We start from the raw sequence: 19570 nt of genomic DNA, 5'->3' as shown, positions 1-19570 counted from the left end.
CACATTTTTACCCACTAAGACACATATTAATGGCTTAATGTAGTACTAACTTCTTCTTTTTTTTTAAATCAGCATAATGTGTTTTCTTGACCCATGATTCACCTTAGGCAAATATCAACCTTGCACCTGTTTATGTCTGTCCTGCTGCGTGACAGGGATACCATGTGAGAAATGAAGGACTGGAAAGTTAGGGAGGGTTTACTTTTAGTCAACAGGTCATATCTGTGCACAAGTTGTCTTCTTTTGTAAACTAACTCTTGTAAATCATAGTCTTGCCCAATGGAGATGACAAATGTTGGCTAAATGGTACCATATTAAACATGAACTTGCTTCTACAAGTGTTTGGCATATTTAGCTAATTTTATACAAATCACATCAATAGTGGTAGATTAAAAATACAATGTTAAAAGTGCTGTATTAAAAATCTTATAAAACTATTAGCAACACAGTACCAAAAGTAAGAAAATATTTTGTTGTTTACATTTCACTACTTACATACAAAAAATGTTTGTTGTAATAAAATTAGGTTTTGTATGTAGGCATCTGGAGAGTTTTGTAACCTCCACTTCAATCAATAGTTTTAATAATGTTTATGTACAATATATAGCAAATATTTTCAACATCAATTAATTTGATTATTTTCCAGATTAATTGTTTGGTCTATTAAAGGTTAAAGATCTGTGCGATTTAGTACTGCCAATATCAATATCTGTCCACAAGATGGCAATCATCAGTAGCATATAATATTGAAATAATGTGTTATATAACATATTCAATAAATATACAACAATATAACGTGTTTCTGCATTATTGAATCCTACTTATACTACATACATGTCCTTCATTTTTATGAATTGATTATAATGCCGTTTTGTACGTTTTTTTTGACAAAACATAGACATTTAGTGATGTCCCCTTGTTCTCTAGAAAACAGTGTTTGGTAGCATTTCACTGTTCTATCATCTTAAATAAAGCAATGTAAATGAATATATAACCTAAGTAATCACCAGTTGCAGTCAATATATACATTGCCATGAAAATAAATAGTTATAAAGAGTAACAGGCCTTCTTAAAATCTATTAATACAACTTGTTTTTTATATTTTCTTAAGACTTATGCTTAAATAATTCATGTATAATTAACATTTTTAGTGTTTTTTGAGTGGATAACGACATTTTTGTTGGTTTGTATTTTTTGTAGTGACAATGAAGAATCTTGAATCTCTACTAATCGAATAATATTATGCTGAAATGGGTCATTCTGTAAAAGGGGTACTTGTTCTTATTTGTTATATTATATTTCTACAATGAGATATTTTATAACTATCTATATGAATATCTGAGTACTTCTTTCACCACTGCAAAATGCATAGCTGTTATTATATTTGAAAAAGTCACACCGGATGTGAGGAAACACTTTTGTCAATTACGTCAAATTTTCAGATGTGACGTGATGACGTCGTACGGGGCAGCAGTGGAGGATGGAGCCGAGTTAAATGAATGAGATGCGGGCAGATAGGGACCAGAGAGGCGGATGATAAGAGGATGAACCGGCTGATGGAGCTTCAGGATCATCATTTGAATCCTGCTTCAACGCTTGAAGAAAAAGAACATCAAATAAAATCATCATTTTTTTAATCAGTGGCTGCAGAAACAGCCCTATACATTTTTCGGTTAACATTAACGTCGGTGAAGCTGGAGCTGTCTTCGTTGTGATGATTAAACCTTGATTATGCACCAATTGTTTTCTCCAAAGTCAGCGGGGATGAGGCTTTCTCTCGAAGCAGGACATCAACCATCGCAAAGCAGGGTTAATAAAGGAATGAGTTGCTGCAGTGAAAAACTCTTTAATGCCAAACTCGGTTGAAGGAATTTAATTTAATGGCACAGCGGACTGCACGAAAGAGCCAGCGTCTGAAAGCGGGATTTATGAGAAGTGTGTTTATTGGACGTTTTTTCGGCTGAGGATAACTACATCTACATGTGTCATATTTCAGTGTTACATTGTATTTCACAGAAGCAGCAGCTAATGGAGTAACGTTACTTTAATCCAGCTAGCAACGGGTGGATCATATTTTGCGCAGTTTTACCAGTTTGAGAACATTTAAGTTTGTCTACTCCGACACTTTTTTTGTTTTTATTTAGGCAACTTTGACAGCCTAAATTATGTTATAAATCACACTGCCTTTCCGGTCAGTGTGGCCCCGAGTTTAGTCCGCTAATCCTCGTTTTATGAAGAGTTGTATTTAGCTAACGGTTGCAACTACTAGTTAGCAGTCAGTGCTGCCTCTGCGTTCATCATGCATGCACAGACACGTTTGCTTGGATGAAACCATCTAACAAAAATGTACTCAAACAAGGGCATGACAAAAACAACTCCACCGCCAAGCCCATGTCTGGACTGAGAGAAGCTCCGTGGCGGTGAAGCCACAACCACCACAGCGGCTTTAAGTTGGACAGACAGAGAAGGGGGATCAAAAGCTGAAGCTAGCCTGTTCACATAGCCCTCAAGAGACCACCGAGAGGATCATTTTCGACTCAACTAAAGAGGCAAAAATCCAGCAAAAATGGGGTATGTAACATGCATGTCAAGGTGAAGCTCTCCACCTACATGTCAGTGTATGACTGACTTTGTTTTTGTACATTTGAGCAGCCCTTCTGCAGATCATAGCAGCGCACCAACGCTGAAACACTTTTAGCTTAGCCACCCTTGGCTAACTCAATAAAGAGTTCTCCTGTCAGCTCTTATGACATAATACATGAAATGCTTGCACGTGTAAAGCAACTTACAACAACCTTCCTTACAACAAATAAAACATATACACCTGATAAAAGAGGTTGTCCATCACTACATGTACTAACAACCACCTTACACTAACATTTTTATTAGTGAAGCCAAAATATTCAAGATCCAAAGGTTTTATTGTCACAGTAGCTACAATGTAGTTATAGCGATAGGAATATACAGTATAGTCCCAGGCTCCCCCAACAATGCAACATAAACATATATAGAACAAATAAAGAAACAATACAAATTGAGCGAGGAATAACAGAATAGAAAACTAAAATGGTGCTAGAGAATGTTGTAAAACTAATGTGCAAGTAATGCAGGAGAAGGGAAATATATATAAAAAGAATAAGATGAGCTTATTGCTTATTTTACTACAATGTGACTATAAGGTTGTAAGACAAACAGTATGTGACTGTCTGTTCAATAAGAAATAAATGCAAAACATTTTTTTTGCCGCCAAATGGAAAGCAAACCTTCTTAAACCCCCCACCAGACAATAAGGATCTCCCTGCACTTGGCTGGTGTAATACATGTGGTTGAACCTGCAGATGTATGGTGATTCTCCTGATCAAGAGCGACCTAGTTCTTACTCCAGAGGACAGCAGATGATGTAGCATGTGATTGGTTTGTTGTCATGTTGTAGGAGGGGTGGGGTGGGGGGTCGAAGCACATCCTCCGTAATTCTCAAGGCCAATGGTTATAATCCAGTCCCACAATCAATTCCACCGAAACACTTACCCCTATAATTAGCAAGTCAGACTTAGCTGTTCAAACAAGCGCTGGAGCTTGGCAATTCTGAATAAAACACTGTCAGAGTTCAACTTGCTGCCAGCGTGTTTTCTGGAAGCACAGGAATTTAGGTTCAATGAACAAGGGATGCTTTTATCAGATGGTTAGCATCTTAACCCATTAGCTACACGATAGTGTTTAACTTTAAAACCATCTGATAACATATTTTTGTTGAAAGATTTCCAATTAATTAATTTAACGACACATTAAGAATGAAACATTTGAGAGAAATCTAAAAGAAAGGACACTTCTTCCTTTTAAAAAAATATGTCAGGACCTTTTGAATTACTCTCATACTATCAATGAAAGCTGACAATCATGAAAAATGGTAACTGCCCCCTAGTTCCAATTACTCAAATGTGAATATTTCCAGTTTCTTCCTCATCTTATATAATACACGCTCATGTTTTTTTTGCTTTTGGACTATAGGTTGGAAAAAAACAGACCTTTTAAAGATAGGCCTAACGCAATGGGAACTTGGGAAGGCCTTGTTTTTGCTATTTGCTTACATTCTACCACATCAAATCACAATTAAACCAATGGACCAACAATCAACAAATGAATTAACCCTAAGCTGCAGCCCTAATAATTACTTTTTACCACCAATGAGGTTGTGTTTGATTTTGTTGTTAGTGTTTGATTTTGTTGTTAGTGTTGGTGTTTGATTTTGTTGTTAGTGTCTAGCACGTGCCAATGAAGAACCCGTTACATTTTAACGAGCAGATACACAGATCATTTTTTACCCATGGAAGCTACTTTGGTGGAGGTTAGCGCTCAGTGAGTGCATTCCTGGTTTGAAGTGTTTCTTAGCTGAGGTTGCAGGATTGTCAACTAGGCTGTGTTTGTTATGTTTATTGTTCAGTTTCTATATGAGTCTTGTTACATATTCCAGTTTGCTCAAGGAGAAGTTACGTCAAAAGGCATCAGACATACTGTTACTTCTTTTACTCAGTCCACCCAGACAAGGATTCAGCAACCAGTGCATCCTTGTATCTTGAGAAATTGTGTGCATTTTGCACACATACACATTTCCTCTTCTATGACTCTTTGCCGCTGAAAGCTGCGAGCCCCCGGTGAATGATATGTGTTTTTAAACTGGAGGTTTTGCTCTGCCAAGCCCCTGCTGTCTCCCTCTGAGAGTGGGTTAACCCAACAAGAGATGCTGGGATTGGATTGGGTCAGAGAGCATGTGTTCTGAACGAGGGGGGAGATAGAGATAGAGGGGAATCGAGAGAAAGCGCGAGAGAGAGAGAGAGAGAGAGAGAAGTAGGGTTGGAGGATGTTTGCAGCTCATGACCAGCCCTGGGTCACATGGCTGTTACCATGACAACGCAGCAGCTGAGTTCGTAGTGCAGGTTTATTTCTCTGCAACCATCTGTGCTCAAACACAGTATTTCATGAATGAATGTTTGCGGTTTTCTTTTGGTAAATTAAAATGCCCTTTTTATTCTTATTTTGAAGGTGAAGTGTGTTTAAGACTCACAAAAAGTGATTTATTAATATTTTTTCTGATATTCAATTGAGACAACTATCAATCAGTTAATTGAGAAAACAATAAACAGATCAATTGATGGTGTCACAAGAAGAAGTACCTGTATGACTAACTAAAATAACTCTTCTTGAATGTTAGTATCAGAAGTACTTTATTTATCCCAAACAGGGACATTTTTGCATTGCAGCGCTTTAATATGGTTATAAATGAAAACTCTTTTAGATAAACATTCATACATCAGATTAGTCTACAAGAAAAACAATCGTTAATTGCAGCCCTACTTACAATGTTACTTCATAAATAAATTCTCATTCACGATTCAGGTAAAGAGGCAGACAGAGGGCAACCTTTGTCTTAAATAAAAAAACGTATTGACTCCCCACATGAATCCAAGTTGTGCTCACCCTAAATGTGGCATCAACAGGACTCAATGTCCTGGGTGACTGATTTGCAACTGTCCCGATAAAATCTGAGTACATGAGCTTCAGCCGCAGACACTACATGTCTTTGTTTCCTGGTATGCAAACAAACATTTGTGTGTCTGTGTGTCTTCGGTTTGCTGCTGCTTCTAAGTGGTGGGCTGCTGATTTGATAACATCTGCGGTCAGATTTCTCTGTCAAAGCGCTAGTCATTGAGACACGAATGCAGTATGTTTCATTGTGACAAGGGATTATGGGCGAACAATCGCCTCACACTCATTGAGGGACACACACGCACAATGAGGGCTGATTCTGATCTAGGCCACGCTGTCAGACTAATGACACCCTGAAATGTTAAATAACCCGCTAAAATGTGGATAGGGCACACACTCTGAAGTCAGCATGTTTTCCAAAAGTAAAATTAAAGAAACTACTTAATCTAGTCATGCTTCATATGCTGTTTCATGTTCTTCAATTTAAAATTACACTTAAGCAGTGTTTTATCTTTACTAAAACCATGAAAGAGTACAAAGAATTTGTTGTAATAAGTTGGCTCTATTATACATACAGTATAACCTTTTAGCTGCCACCTTTTAACCCAAACATATCCATATTGAGTCCAAAGATATTTCCAAACTAGGTCTCACATTAACTTTCTGTATCCCTTTTAGATTTGACGCAGATAACTTATTGACCTTCTATGTTCCTTGCTGTTGAAAGAGAAAAATACAAAATATATGCTAAATTGTGTTTACCCACCAAATGAAGGGTTTAGCTACATTAACAGTGTGTTCTACAGACATGAGAAATATCATTCACTCAAATCATTTTTCCAACTAGCCGTCAGGGACTGCAATTGAGAATCCTGACTCTTATCGACCTGCGAGTGAAAACAACAACCCATTGACTTTCAATGGAAAACCTGCCTCTGTTATCATTGTTAATGTGACGGGCAAGGTGAGAAGCTTTTGAGCCAACCTGTCAAACTGTCCTTGTCTTCACCTCACTGGTTTTACATACCAACCTTCCTGAACATGTCCTGATAGATGACACGGGAGACTGGTTTTAAGCAAATCATGTCAGAGGAAGATAATTATCTTCATCATGCTCACACAAAAAACTTTCACAGCAAAGAGGACATAAACTTAGCGAAAACAAACAACGTTCACTCTGTAAAGAGGGTACCAGATGGAAAAATGACAGATTTCCGAATACTGTGTATTATTTTACTTTCTTACTTTATATTCTATAATAATACTTATTCGTTTTCAAGTCAGCAATGTAACTAGTAACTAAAGTTTTCAGATCAATGTAGGTGAGTGAAAATACAATATTTTCTTCTTGCATGTATCGTTTACAAGTATAAGCTAGCATAAAAGTAAAGTATCTCAAAATTGTACTAACAGTACTAACTAATCTACTTTTAAATCCCGCCCTTGGTACTGATCTACTGAAATACATATTTTACATACTCAGTCAGATATAGTACAGTATTTTCTCGCCTGTGTGTTTGAGCCGTGAACCTCATGTTACCACCATCGCTCTGATTAACTGTGTCTATCTTTAAATAACATCTGCTGACTTAATTATCACACTGAGACGTGAGCACAAGATCCCTCAGAGGCCGAACAATCACTGTGTGTCCCAGAGGGGAAATGCCAGCCAACCAATCACATTTACCTTTCCTGGAAGACTGTCTGGTAGACATCTTGGGACCAAACTAGATCATTAAATGAGTTCAGTCTCAAGATAAAGCTGTTACTAATGTCCAGCAGTGGAATATAAATAAGTACGTTTACTCAATAACTCTATTTAACGACACATTTCAAAATAACTTGAGTTTTTCCAATGTTATACTACTTTATAATCTGCTTCAGTACATCTCAGACTATTGAATGTTTTACTCCACTATAGTTTTACAACTTTAGATCATTTTAGGTCACCTTTTTTTACACCGTTAATGTCCAGTGAAAACCACATGTTGAAGATATGTTGCATTTGTTTGCAGTTAAATATCTAAATGTATATAGTGATATAGCATGCTTTCTGTTAATTCATCAAATTAATACTTGATTTGGACATTTCCAAACAAAGACAGGTCGGGACATCTCCAGGCATAAATCTGCTCTTAGTGTGATATGGATTTATTGAGACAGTTCCAGGTTTATTTGCGTTATTCATAACAACGTTTGGAAGCTGCCCAGTGACTGCTGATCTCTGCCTGTCGGCACAGGTGCTTCCAGGTCACCTTTCCTGTCTCTACGTCAGTGTTCAGCTCTGGTCTGCACACAGTCACACATACAAGGGCTCTCAGGTGAACTCCTGGCTCTTCTTCCTTTGGCCAAATCCTTGGAGCATGTCACATTTTGTACTGCCTCTGTAGCAGGTAGACAACAGGCTCTCAACAGCTACATCGGCCAAGCTAAGAGAAGAGAAGCATATCAACTCTCTCTACAATATCGATGTGAGGCCACATGATGTCAAATCAATTGACCTGCTGATTTTCAATTAGTCTTATCTTGTTTTGTGATGCAAGTTGTTCGGTAACTGCACCCGCACTGAGACCATGTAGGGCATTCGCTACACATTTTCCACCAACGTACAAAATCTCTAAGCTTTCATATAATTCAGTAAAAAGTAAATGGTGCAGTTCCTGATGGTTCTCCATGTCTTAAACGGCTCTGCTGCATTGTTCAGCAATTGTTTCGAAGCAAAGCAGAAGCAAATTAGCATATCTGCCATTTTTCTTTCGCTGAATATTTCCTGCTTGATAACAAAAAAAATATTCATAGGACCGACACACAATTTCACACAAGGTTTTTCATTTCTATTCGTCATCAAAGTAACAGCCTGCTTTTCCAGTGTTTTGTTTAAGTGAGGACACACCAACAAAACCAACGGTACTTTAAAATGCTCCTCGGGTGGTCCCGTTTCCCATGTTGGAAAGCCGTTTTTCTGACCTGGTCACAAGCTTAAAGTCGTTATGTGTGAAAAACATGGAAGCTACAAATACGATTTATTGTATTCAATTGCTCAAGGTGTTTAAAAAAACTCTGTGAAATCACTTGAATCAGGAATAACATTTTCCAATGTATTTCCAACACCACATTAATGCAGCACACATCTTGGAATTCAAATGTTTTATTTAATATTTATGATTCTTGAATTTTTCATTTCTTGTTTTACTGTCATTGTGATGGACATTCAAACCGAGGCATTATCCCTTGAATGTAAAAACCTACTTTTCAATAAATCAAGTTCTGATTCTGAATTTCTGAGCCTCCTAAAACAGACATTCAGAATGAATATCATTAAGATGGTCAAAATACGAGCTTCATTGTTTGTATGACATTATCTTTGTCAAGCTTCAATGAGGCTTTATTTGAATTTAAATCCTTTTTAACGACGTTATCCCCCCTGGCTGTAAAGGTTCATTAACTCTGTGTAATGGAGTGATCCTGAAGTTATTGGGGATGTATTTGTGTTTAGGAAAATCTACATAATGAATTCCATTTTAATATTTGCAGATGTATTTGATTTGGCACCATACATTCTTTATTTAACTTCTTCTACCAGATCATTATTTTGCAGACACAAGGTGAATTTGGTATGCCTACTATCTGTCCTGATGTGCCTCTTTAAAGTATTCACCACAGCCTTTTGTACATAAACCCAGTTGTTCTCGGTGTGAAGGCCTAATGGCTGTGTGTGTTTCCCCTCGCTCGGTCACTGTTAGTGCAGCAACACAGCCGGCTGGTGAATTATGGATGTGCTGGGATCTGTGAGGCTTTTTCTCTCACCTTCCTCTGAACACATTCCTGAATCCTCTCAGCTCCTCTCAGCTCCTCTGGCAGGACGGTATTATTATTCACATGTTTGCTGGTGTCTGTTAGCCATGACAGCAATGCAACTGTAGGAATGGCCCTTTGGCTCTCACAACAATTGGACAGAATTTTAAATGACATTTTATAAAGATGTGTTCATGTTCCCTTGAGGTTAAAGCACACCTAATATTGTGATTCATCTTGCACCACCATAAGTTTGAAATATCTGTTTTGTAGTGTAAAGTCTGGAACAATTATTGTAGCTACAGTTACATTCATGGTCCCCCGAGGATGAAGCCTACACACTCTGGTGATTCCCTGACTTCATTGTGAGGTTGACATTTTTCTTTTTTTGTGAAATGCCTCAAAAACAAATCAATACATTTCCACACAATTTGTTTTAGACATTCATATTCCCCTGGAGATCAACTTCTACTTTAGTACAGTCATCTGGTCTGAATTTTATTTCTGAAATGCTTTTGTTTATGACCAAATTTCTGCTAAACCAATGACATTCCCATGCGCTTCAAGAGCTTAGATTAGTAGTAATAACAGATGCTTGCTAAAATGCTAAACTATGTTTTGAATCAAAATGTAAACTTTGAATTCTGTATTCACTGTGCTTGTTCACAGCCTACAAAGTTAGCATGTTAAGCATGGCTGCAAACATTTAGTCTAGTATTATAGATATTAATCTACGTCTGCATACACACAACCATTTGCTGAAATGCGTCAGCAGCAGTGATTTAAGGGTTTCTAACTTTATTTATTATGATGTAACCGAGCTTATTTTTCTCTTTAAAGGCCGGTATTTGGTTACGGCATATTTAAAACCTAACTGCAAACTTGAGGCCCTTTGCACAGATACTATTACTGACTCATCCATCTCTCCCTCCTTTCTCCCCCCCTTGTGTTTCTCCCACAGAGAGCAGCCCATCTTCAGTACCCGGGCCCACGTCTTCCAGATCGACCCAAACACCAAGAAGAATTGGGTTCCCACAAGTAAACATGCTGTTACGGTCTCCTACTTCTTTGACAGTACCAGGAATGTCTATCGAATCATCAGTCTCGATGGATCTAAGGTGTGTGTGTCAAGCATTCACTACAGTGTGTGTGTTTATTCCTCTAAGGCAGAACCAGAGAGGACCTCAGTCCAACTGGTGTCGTAACTACATGTGATATTCAATATTTCCCACGTCTGCTCCCGGTTCATCTGACTTGTTTACTCTGGCTCTGAGGTAGTGAAGGAGGCGTTGGGGCTGTCATATGTATCTTTGTGGCAGTGATTATTTTAGTCCTGAGTGAGGTGCAGGGATGGGGTTAGCTTAGTTCTGTAATGCCGCTTTTCCACCAACCCAGAGCTGGAGCCGAGCTGGAGCCAATAAAGATCTAGTTTTTGTGTTTCCACCGCAGCGGCCCCGGCTTTAAGTGCCGAAAAACCGGATCTTTCTGGCCCCACTTGGCTCCCGACAAGATCCAAGATCCAATACGAACCAATACGTCAGGTTTACTTCGGAGGGGGGAGATTAACCTGAGCAATAACAGTTCATGGCGAGTACAAGTTGTAACAAGCAATATCGCTGAGCAAAGTGACCACAACGCGACCACACACTTTATAAAGTCAGGCAGCACTAACCAGGCTCAGTGGGATGCTGTTTATTTTTACCGTACTTTAATCACCATCCGTTCAGTGTTATTGTTCATTGGGAAGAGCAGGCAGACATTCTCCTGTTGTTTTGTATTACTGCAGCTATCGCATGGAATCAATACATGGGCTACACAGGTTGCTATCAGAAGTCAAATCATAACGAAAACTACGCCGGTAAAATATGCCTGTAGAAAACGGATTATGCCACAACAGGATAGGAGAGTAGTCAAGATAGTCAGAGTAGCCTCGCTTGCTATGCTAACATCACCTGCCAGAGACACTTTCATAACAGCGTTGTGATGCCAAACAGCGGCAATTCAGACTGAAACACATTCACTTATGGGGGGTATGCATCAGCTGCTTGTGGGACAGTCAGACAGTGAATATGAATCAGTCCGAAGAGGTTAGCGGATACGTCATGATGCAAACGATGATGCAATGACGCAGCTCCACTTGAGCTCCACTCGGCCTCTGAGCGGTGGAAACACAAGGGGAGCTACAGGCTAGAACCAGAAAAGCGCCAGAAATGCAAAAGATCAGATCTTGAACCGGATCCGGTTTGGTGGAAAAGGGTCATAGGACCTTCTCTGGGTGCTGTTGTTGAAGCTGCAAGTTTCTGCTGTGTTCTGCTGGAAATAGCAGGGATCGGCTGGGCTGGTGCTGGAAGACGTTTTTACCAAGACACACAATATGTCCTCTCAGCAGAGGAAAAAACAACAGAGACAACTGCCACACAGAGAGACATGTTCCTGGTTGAGTTTCTTTCACAATTCCACAAGTGGGACCTTTTTTGAAAAGTCTCTACATTTTTTAAATAAAAAATGCCTGTAGATTTCCTTAACCAGTTTACAGTGAACCCTTAAAACAAAGCATTCTACCATTTGTGCTCAGTGCAACCAAAGACTGGCTTTTTAATATCAGTATTAATTGACTGATTTCTTTTCTACAGAAATTGACTTTAAAAAAAAAAGAAAAACTTAACTGGAAAAGAGATTTCATTCATTGTACCTCTGAGAGTGCAGTCTTTAGAGAGCATCAGCTAAACAGTGTCAGAGAAATATAGATTTATTTTACGTGAAACATCTTTTATTCAGAGTTTTTACAAGTTTTAATATCAAGGTCCTTTTGTTTTAGATAACAGGAGAACACTGTGGGTAATTTGGCTTTTGCTAAATCCTCCTGAGTGACGAACACTGGGAGAATCTGACTTCAGTAGACGTCTTATTGTTTTGAATGAATGAACCCTGGTTGTTGAAAGTTACACATTATGCGTTTAACGAACAATATATGTATTAATACATATGAATTTGCCTTGTCATCCGCAGGCCATTATCAACAGCACCATCACCCCCAACATGACGTTCACCAAGACGTCGCAGAAGTTTGGCCAGTGGGCCGACAGCCGGGCGAACACTGTGTACGGCCTCGGCTTCTCCTCTGAGAGCCACCTGGCCAAGGTGAGAGTCTGGTTTTAATATAAGTGTTTATACTTTCGCTGTGTGTTCAGCTTCAGTATTACCTTCTCCTTTTATTTCTAGTTCGCAGAAAAGTTTGCTGAGTTCAAGGAGGCGGCGCGGTTAGCGAAGGAGAAGTCTCAGGAGAAGATGGAGCTCACCAGCACTCCCTCTCAGGTAGCTAACACCACCAACACCACCTCAACCTCTAGCAGGAAAATGCTGTTCACGTGTACAGACATATGTTGCTTCTAGCTAGCTTTTATATTTGACTATTTAGTGTTTATGATTTTTTTTGGAACTGCAGGAAGGAGTCCAAAACTAACGAGGACAATTAAGTGTATCGTAACATAGCTGACAATTAGTGAGTAAAAAATGGCAGCTAATATAATATATATATAATATGTAAACAAGACTACACAAAGTTCATCCACAGGAATTAAACAATTACATGAGAAACCCCTCCTTCTTACACAAGTAACATTAGCATTAAAAAGTTATGTTAGCATGTGTGTATTCCTTTTGTTTCGGCTGCTACTGAAGTTTAAAGCATTGAGACATCATAGTTCTGGATGTATTACGTCGGTATCTCTTGTACTTCCTGCTGTTACCCATCAAAATATACCAGATGCTATAGAAACATAGAGCCAGATGTCTCATAGTAGTGCAGAAGCTCATAAAGCAGCATAAAGGTCACATGTACTTTAAAACAGATGTTTCTTCCTCTTTAGTTCCTGTGCAAAACTATCCACCACTCTATTCAAACTCTCTGCCGTGATAGCTTGATGCTAACAGCTGCACTGACACACTTCTTCCTGGGATACTGAGGTTGTTACTTCCTAAGATTTTTCCAATTAAAGGCACAAAACTCTTTATCTGGATCTCTTCTTCAGCACAGTCATGCTGGCTTAGTATGTTTTACAGTGAAGTACGTATCTCTTTTAGAATCAGTGTTAATTTAATGTTAATAACCTTAGTCAAGGACTTCAATTCGACATCAAAGCCAACCTAGAAGAATAAGGAATGAATGAAAAGTTAATGTTGTAACATACTAAGCTGTTTTATGTTTCACTCAGCATTAATGCTCTTATAAGAGCCAGAGCTAACACCTTTCGGCTTGTTTCACCTCCTCTGCTCTCCCTAATGAACCCTCTTCAGGGTGGAGCTGTAAAAAGGAATGTGTTGTCAGTCAAACCTGGTAAAAAGAAGGTAAAATATAAATGAACTGAATCATTTTCATGACACCGATGGCCCTTTTCCCCCAAGTTTTCCCCCCAGTTCATGATGCAAACTCCCCTCAGAGATCTTCCCTGCAGTGTTATTCCCTAAAATATATTTATTTCTAAACTACGTGAAAGATTTCTGCATATCTAAAAGGTCCAGGTTTATCACTTGTTATTGTTTTACAGGAGAATCACATTTGTAATGACCAGTATTTCCTGAAGACTAAAAGCCTAACTACCAGAGGAACCCAGTCTTTGTGAATTTATCCCACATAACCCTCCCGTTTCCCTTTCATGCTCTCAGAAAGTGACAGTGATCTGCACTCAGGGATGTTTGAGCAGCTGACACATGATAAATATATGACATTTCTTTTGAGAATGTATTCAAAGATCTGATATGCATGTGAAAATGTTTGAAATACAAGTGTTTAGAGATGAACTGTAATGTTAGACCAGTAGAATAGGCAAAAAGAAACGCCCTTTGAAGCTTTCAGCCTCCCTAACTAAGTTTCTGAGGAACATCCTGTCAATTTCTGAGAGCCACAGAATGATTTACAACTTAATGATTGTTTGCTTGTTGTGTGTCATGATCAAAATTAAAAGGGATAGTTCATATTTGGGAATTGTTTTTCTCTTAGCTTATCAAAAAGACTGAACCCAGGGGAAACAGCTGGCCTGGGAGCTTTTCATCATGAGCAGCTGGATTGGAAAGACCAAGGCTTTGCTGTTTCCCCGTTTCCAGCCTTTATGCTAAGCTAGCTCTCTCCTGGCTCTATCTTCATATTCAGCAGAAGCGGAAAAATTGATTCCTAAAATGTTGAACTGTTCCTTCAACAAAAAACATGTTTTCTAATAACATAATTTTAATTTGTCACCCACATGTCTGAGCAGGAGTCGACGCCGGGGGATCTGCAGTCCCCTTTATCTTCAGACACCATCAACGGAACGGAGCTGGAGCGTGCCACACCCGACACGCCTCAGCACTTCGAAACCAGAGCTGAGCCTTCCCACAATACACTGCCTCCCTCACACAGGTGAGCCAAAGCCAGGTTAACACAGGCTCAGCCAGAAACAAGAGGAACTTCTATCACCAAGCATTGTCCTCCTCTTCGTACAGTAGTGTGTAACAGTTTTTACCGATGTATAAGTGGCAATAGACAGTTGCAGAGACAACAACCCGTTTTCCTCAAAGCCGAGCAACTACAACCAATGCACTGCATTTTGTTTTCTTCAGCTACTTTGGTTGATCCACTGTCCGCCATTTTTCTTACTAGGATGGCCACCAATAGCTACCAGCATTGTCCAGTTTTTCACTAAACTACCCGCTATAGTTTAATAAACTCCCCTCTGGAAGGGTTATCCGGACAAGTACGGCGGATACAACTCGTGTCACTTTAGTTTTATTGCGCACACATACACAATAAATTCACCCACTAATTAGCCCAACTGCTACAGCTACACTAGCCTGTTGGTAACGTTAGTTACTCAGTGACATTAGTTAGTGGTGAAATTAGTTAGGTTGTAAACCTGCAATGCAAACCCAAAACAAACCCCGAATTAACCAATGAAATCATACTCGTTCATTTTTACATTAATTCTTGACAAGGCGTACCAGTCCTGACCATCAATTGAATGAACCAACAAAAGGGGGAGGCACCTGCGCCTTGTGGCGAATCGTGCATACACACACACACAGACTGGAGACCAGGTACGATAACAAAATAACCCTTATAGAACATGACAGATATTACAGTAATCAGTTACAGTAACCTGGTTTGATTACAATATAAACATACATATAACTCTTCCTACCATCTATAATAATATATATATAAAGCAATAGTTTCCTCTGCTGGAAAGCTCTACAAGCATGAAAGTAAAGCATTGTCCTCTCTCCCTGTTCTTATGGCGCCAGTGTTGGCACACTTTCTCTTTGCAGTAATTCTAGAGAACATTTTCCCGAGAGTTCAAACGCGGTGCAAGAGAGAACTGCATTGTGAAAGCAACTTTGTATTGTTCGGAAACTAACCTAAATGCAGATGATGTCATGATTATTTAGACATTACATTGTTGAATCAACTTCTATATCATGATGACGTGTCAGTTTGAACTGCTTTCAATTCCATAGTCTACGGTTTCACATTTTTCATTGCACCTGTGTTTTTCGTTTTCGTTTTTATGAATGTTTTTTTATACGCTTCTATGATTTTCTATTTTCCTATTTAGAGTGTCTTTGTGTACTTAGAAAACATTATTATTATTATTATTATTATTATATTCGTTATATTTATTTATCTAATTATTTATATGATTATTTTTACCTGTATTTTAATATAGTTAACTTCACATGATACAGCTCTGGAAAAAAATAATGTTTCTTAAATGTCAATCTGTATGGCAGCCAGCCATTCCATTTCAGTGTCTGTTGAATTCTACCCAGAGAAATGTTGTCAGCAGTTGATAAAATAAATTGAAATGATTTAAATTGTACTTATATAATATTTACCTAAATTCAAGCACAATAATCATCAGTGGTCTTTTCTCCTCCTAATAGCGTTTCAATGGTAAACACATCCTGATCACAGAAAGACCACACTCAGGACTGTTAGTAGTTTCCTGTCCAGGAGCGACTCCATGGTGCTGATTTAAAATGAAATTGACACAAAGCGCTGCGACTTCTGTCGATTCCTGCGTTCATTATTAATCTGCTCCCCGGGCCTCTGGACAGCATTAAAGCATTACATTATAAATGTAATTATAAACCACTGAATGAGCAGAGATAGTTTTGTCAGCCGTGCTTCAGGGGATTTTAAGACTTTCAAAAGTTATCCATGTAGAAATGAAAGCTTTTGTTCCACAAATACCCAGGATAATCACAAACCTTGTACTCCTGTAGGGTTTTTTTTCCAAGTTGGACATCAAATGTTAAAGATTGCAGTCTTTCTAATGGTCTCTTCCTCACATCCCAGTTCCTCCAGTATGAATAAGCACTGGGAGGCCGAGCTCGAGGCTCTGAAAGGAAACAACGCCAAACTGACGGCCGCCCTGCTCGAGTCCACGGCCAACGTGAAACAGTGGAAACAGCAGCTGGGGGCGTACCAGGAGGAGGCGGAGAGGCTACACAAACGGGTACGACTGCACACATGATCCGGTCCTTTAAAAGTTAATTTTGAGTATGTTCTGATGAAGATTAATGTTTGTATTCCAGGTGACGGAGCTGGAGTGTGTGAGTGGCCAAACCACAGTGATCAAATCCCAAAAGACAGAACTCAACCAAACCATAGAGGAGCTGGAGGCGGCGCTGAAGGCCAAGGAGGAGGTACAGGGAGTGTGGTACAAAGACATTCTAATACTTAAAAGTGTTACCCAGCTCATTTAATATTTATTCTTTCTTTTTATAACCTACAGGAGTTGGAGAGACTCAAAGCAGAGGTGGAGAGTGCCAATGGCTTTCAGTTTAAGAAAGACTCCCTTACACAGAAACTGCAGGTGAGTGAACCTGATAGCATGTAGCTGCTAATGCTGCATTCAGGGTCTTTAGAAACAGGCTATGTCTGCAGCTAATACTCAGCCTCTGTAAGTTTTATACATTTCTAACTGCAATGATATCTCAAATTGTGCTAAAAGTGATCCGAAGTCTTCACCAGCTGATGCTAAATTGGCCCCTAAGCCACCATTTTCTGCTGTGCTTTGAAAATGAAATACAATTTAAAAGTTCTACAGTCATTACCCTGATTTTGGCTCTGTTGAAACATATTCTGTCTGTAACACCCTATAGCAAGACATTTCAGTGCAAAAAAGCCAGAATGTGCTTTGGATAGTTTAATAAAACATAATTTTCAAAGCTATCAATTTTTCTTTATTTTCTCTATATCAATTTCAACTTAAAAAATCCAGTATCAGTAACTCTTTTAAACATCAGACAAGCCTCAGTAGAAAGCTTTATCTTCAGACAGGACCCTTCATCTAAAGTTCTAAACATTTATAACAGCATATCGCATTTTAGGACATTTTTAAACTGTTGAAGCCTCAAATATCTGCTGTATATAGATTTAGGTTTTGATCCTTTTTGATGGATTCTTTTCAAGATGGTTTAAGAGTCTTGAGTTAAAAAGCAGTTTGAAACTACCTTGTTGCACTACATGTTCACAGTTTACGGTAAAACATGTACGTGTTGTCTGCTTCCAGGACACTGAGTCGAGGAACCAGGCGTTGGAGGCCCGGCTGAGCGAACTGGAACTGCGTCTGGAGAGCCAGCAGCAGGAGCGCGAGGCGTTCAGAGCCAGTCTGCGCTCGCTGCTGGAGCTGCTGGACGGAAAGATCTTCGAGCTGACGGAGCTGCGCGACACACTGGGGAAACTCCTGGAGAGCAGCTAGAGAGACGCAAACACTGTTACCCATTTCATCATCACCACCACAGCCAGCCATTAGGAGGAACACCTGCATGTTGGCACTCACGCCGTCACTGACGTAACTTGAATTTAATTCTCAGTGTGAAAGTTTACACACAACCTGATGCATTTACGGTACACACTTGTTTTGCTACGTCAGATTTGTACACGTTTACAAAGAAGCGGAGCGAACGAGGCTTTGCTTGGATCATGCCTTCCCTAGAATATTCTTTAATACAAGAAAAACTGTTTTCGTCTCCATTGGTGGTGACATTTTGCTTCTTCAATCATGCAGACTTTTTATTATCGAGTAGACGAGCTGTGCGTTCTTTTCCGAGCTTCACTTTGGTGCATTCAGCAGTCACCTGGAGCCGGTGATTGTTCGTGTTTCCCTTCTCATCGTCAGCCAAATGAACACTTGGAGTCAGAGGAGAAAGACTCAAGCTTTTCTTCATTCATTTTTAGTTAAACTCTTGGGGAATGTCATGAAGAGAAAATTACAAATGTTCTTCCTGTGACTGAAATCCATAGAGGGACTGCCAAAAAAAGAAAGAAAAAGACTTATATTCTTATACAATAGTTGAGCAATACAAAAAAAGGGAGCATCAGAGGGTAGCAAACACTTTCCACTTTCAGGTACTTTTACTCCTCTTTCGGACATGTTTAGACCACAAGCAAGATTTTATCCACTTTCTTTCTATACACAATTTTTTTAAAGAATATAAAAAATGTTCATAGTGCACTTGTAAAAATGGACTTTGTGTATGAGTGGATTTTCTCCTTCCTCTTGTTTCTGTTGCGACTTTAAGTGCAATGATTGAATCCTTCTTTTGTCGTTAATTTATTACTAATTGTTACTGATGATGTAAAAAAAGCAACGGACTTTATTTACATCTTGTTTTCGCTTCATCTTTTTTTATTGTCTAGTACGTGGGTGTCGAAGGAGTTTTGTTTTTATCTGAAAAAACTGGCAATATTTTTGAACTATTTATGAAAATGAAATAAGGAAGCAGGTTGGGTTTGCAGAGAATCTTTTTGCCAAATAATGTTTTTCTGTACAGATTTGAATTGTTGCTGATGTTGCCTTTGGTACAGACATGCATCAATGGTAGCAAACTAGCGGTACTTTCTTTTTTGTGGGATTTACTGTTGCCAAAAATTCAGCAACGCTAAGAGGAATCGTATATTATACACCTGAAGAACACTATTTAAGGGCTTGTTGTTAGTTCGGGTACATTTGGGAGACTTGAATGATTTTAGCGTTGACTTCATCGCGTCGAAAATGACGAATATTGCAGCTTGAAAGGGAAAAAAACATTTGAAAATAACTTTGAAATGTTGATTATACCACATGCTTAAAAACACAAATTGTAATTTTGAGTTTATAGTAAAAGAAGACTAAAATGAAACTCATGAGGTTGTGTCTTATTTTCAAACTGGTTTCCTCACTTCCATGGTGCACATTGGCTCCTATTGGTGGAAGAAGTATGCTGATATTAACGTTACTAAAAGTATCAATACTACACTGTAAAAATATTC

At 38.9% G+C, this 19570-nt stretch overlaps 1 protein-coding gene across 1 annotated transcript; it reads left to right on the top strand.

The window, feature by feature from the left end:
- The first annotated feature begins 1486 nt into the window (after positions 1–1486).
- LOC134868846 (homer protein homolog 1-like) lies at positions 1487–19440 on the top strand. The gene is made up of 9 exons (XM_063890180.1): positions 1487–2571; positions 10241–10397; positions 12289–12420; positions 12502–12594; positions 14532–14674; positions 16610–16769; positions 16849–16959; positions 17049–17129; positions 17829–19440. The coding sequence occupies exons 1-9, from the start codon at positions 2567–2569 to the stop codon at positions 18015–18017; spliced, it is 1071 nt and encodes a 356-aa protein (XP_063746250.1). The 5' UTR covers positions 1487–2566; the 3' UTR covers positions 18018–19440.
- Positions 19441–19570: the final 130 nt, after the last annotated feature.

The sequence above is a fragment of the Eleginops maclovinus genome, chromosome 8, assembly GCF_036324505.1.
Source record: "Eleginops maclovinus isolate JMC-PN-2008 ecotype Puerto Natales chromosome 8, JC_Emac_rtc_rv5, whole genome shotgun sequence".
In the NCBI taxonomy this organism is placed as follows: domain Eukaryota; kingdom Metazoa; phylum Chordata; class Actinopteri; order Perciformes; family Eleginopidae; genus Eleginops; species Eleginops maclovinus.
Note: the sequence above shows the minus strand (reverse complement) of the source record. Positions and strands in the feature narration are given on the sequence as shown.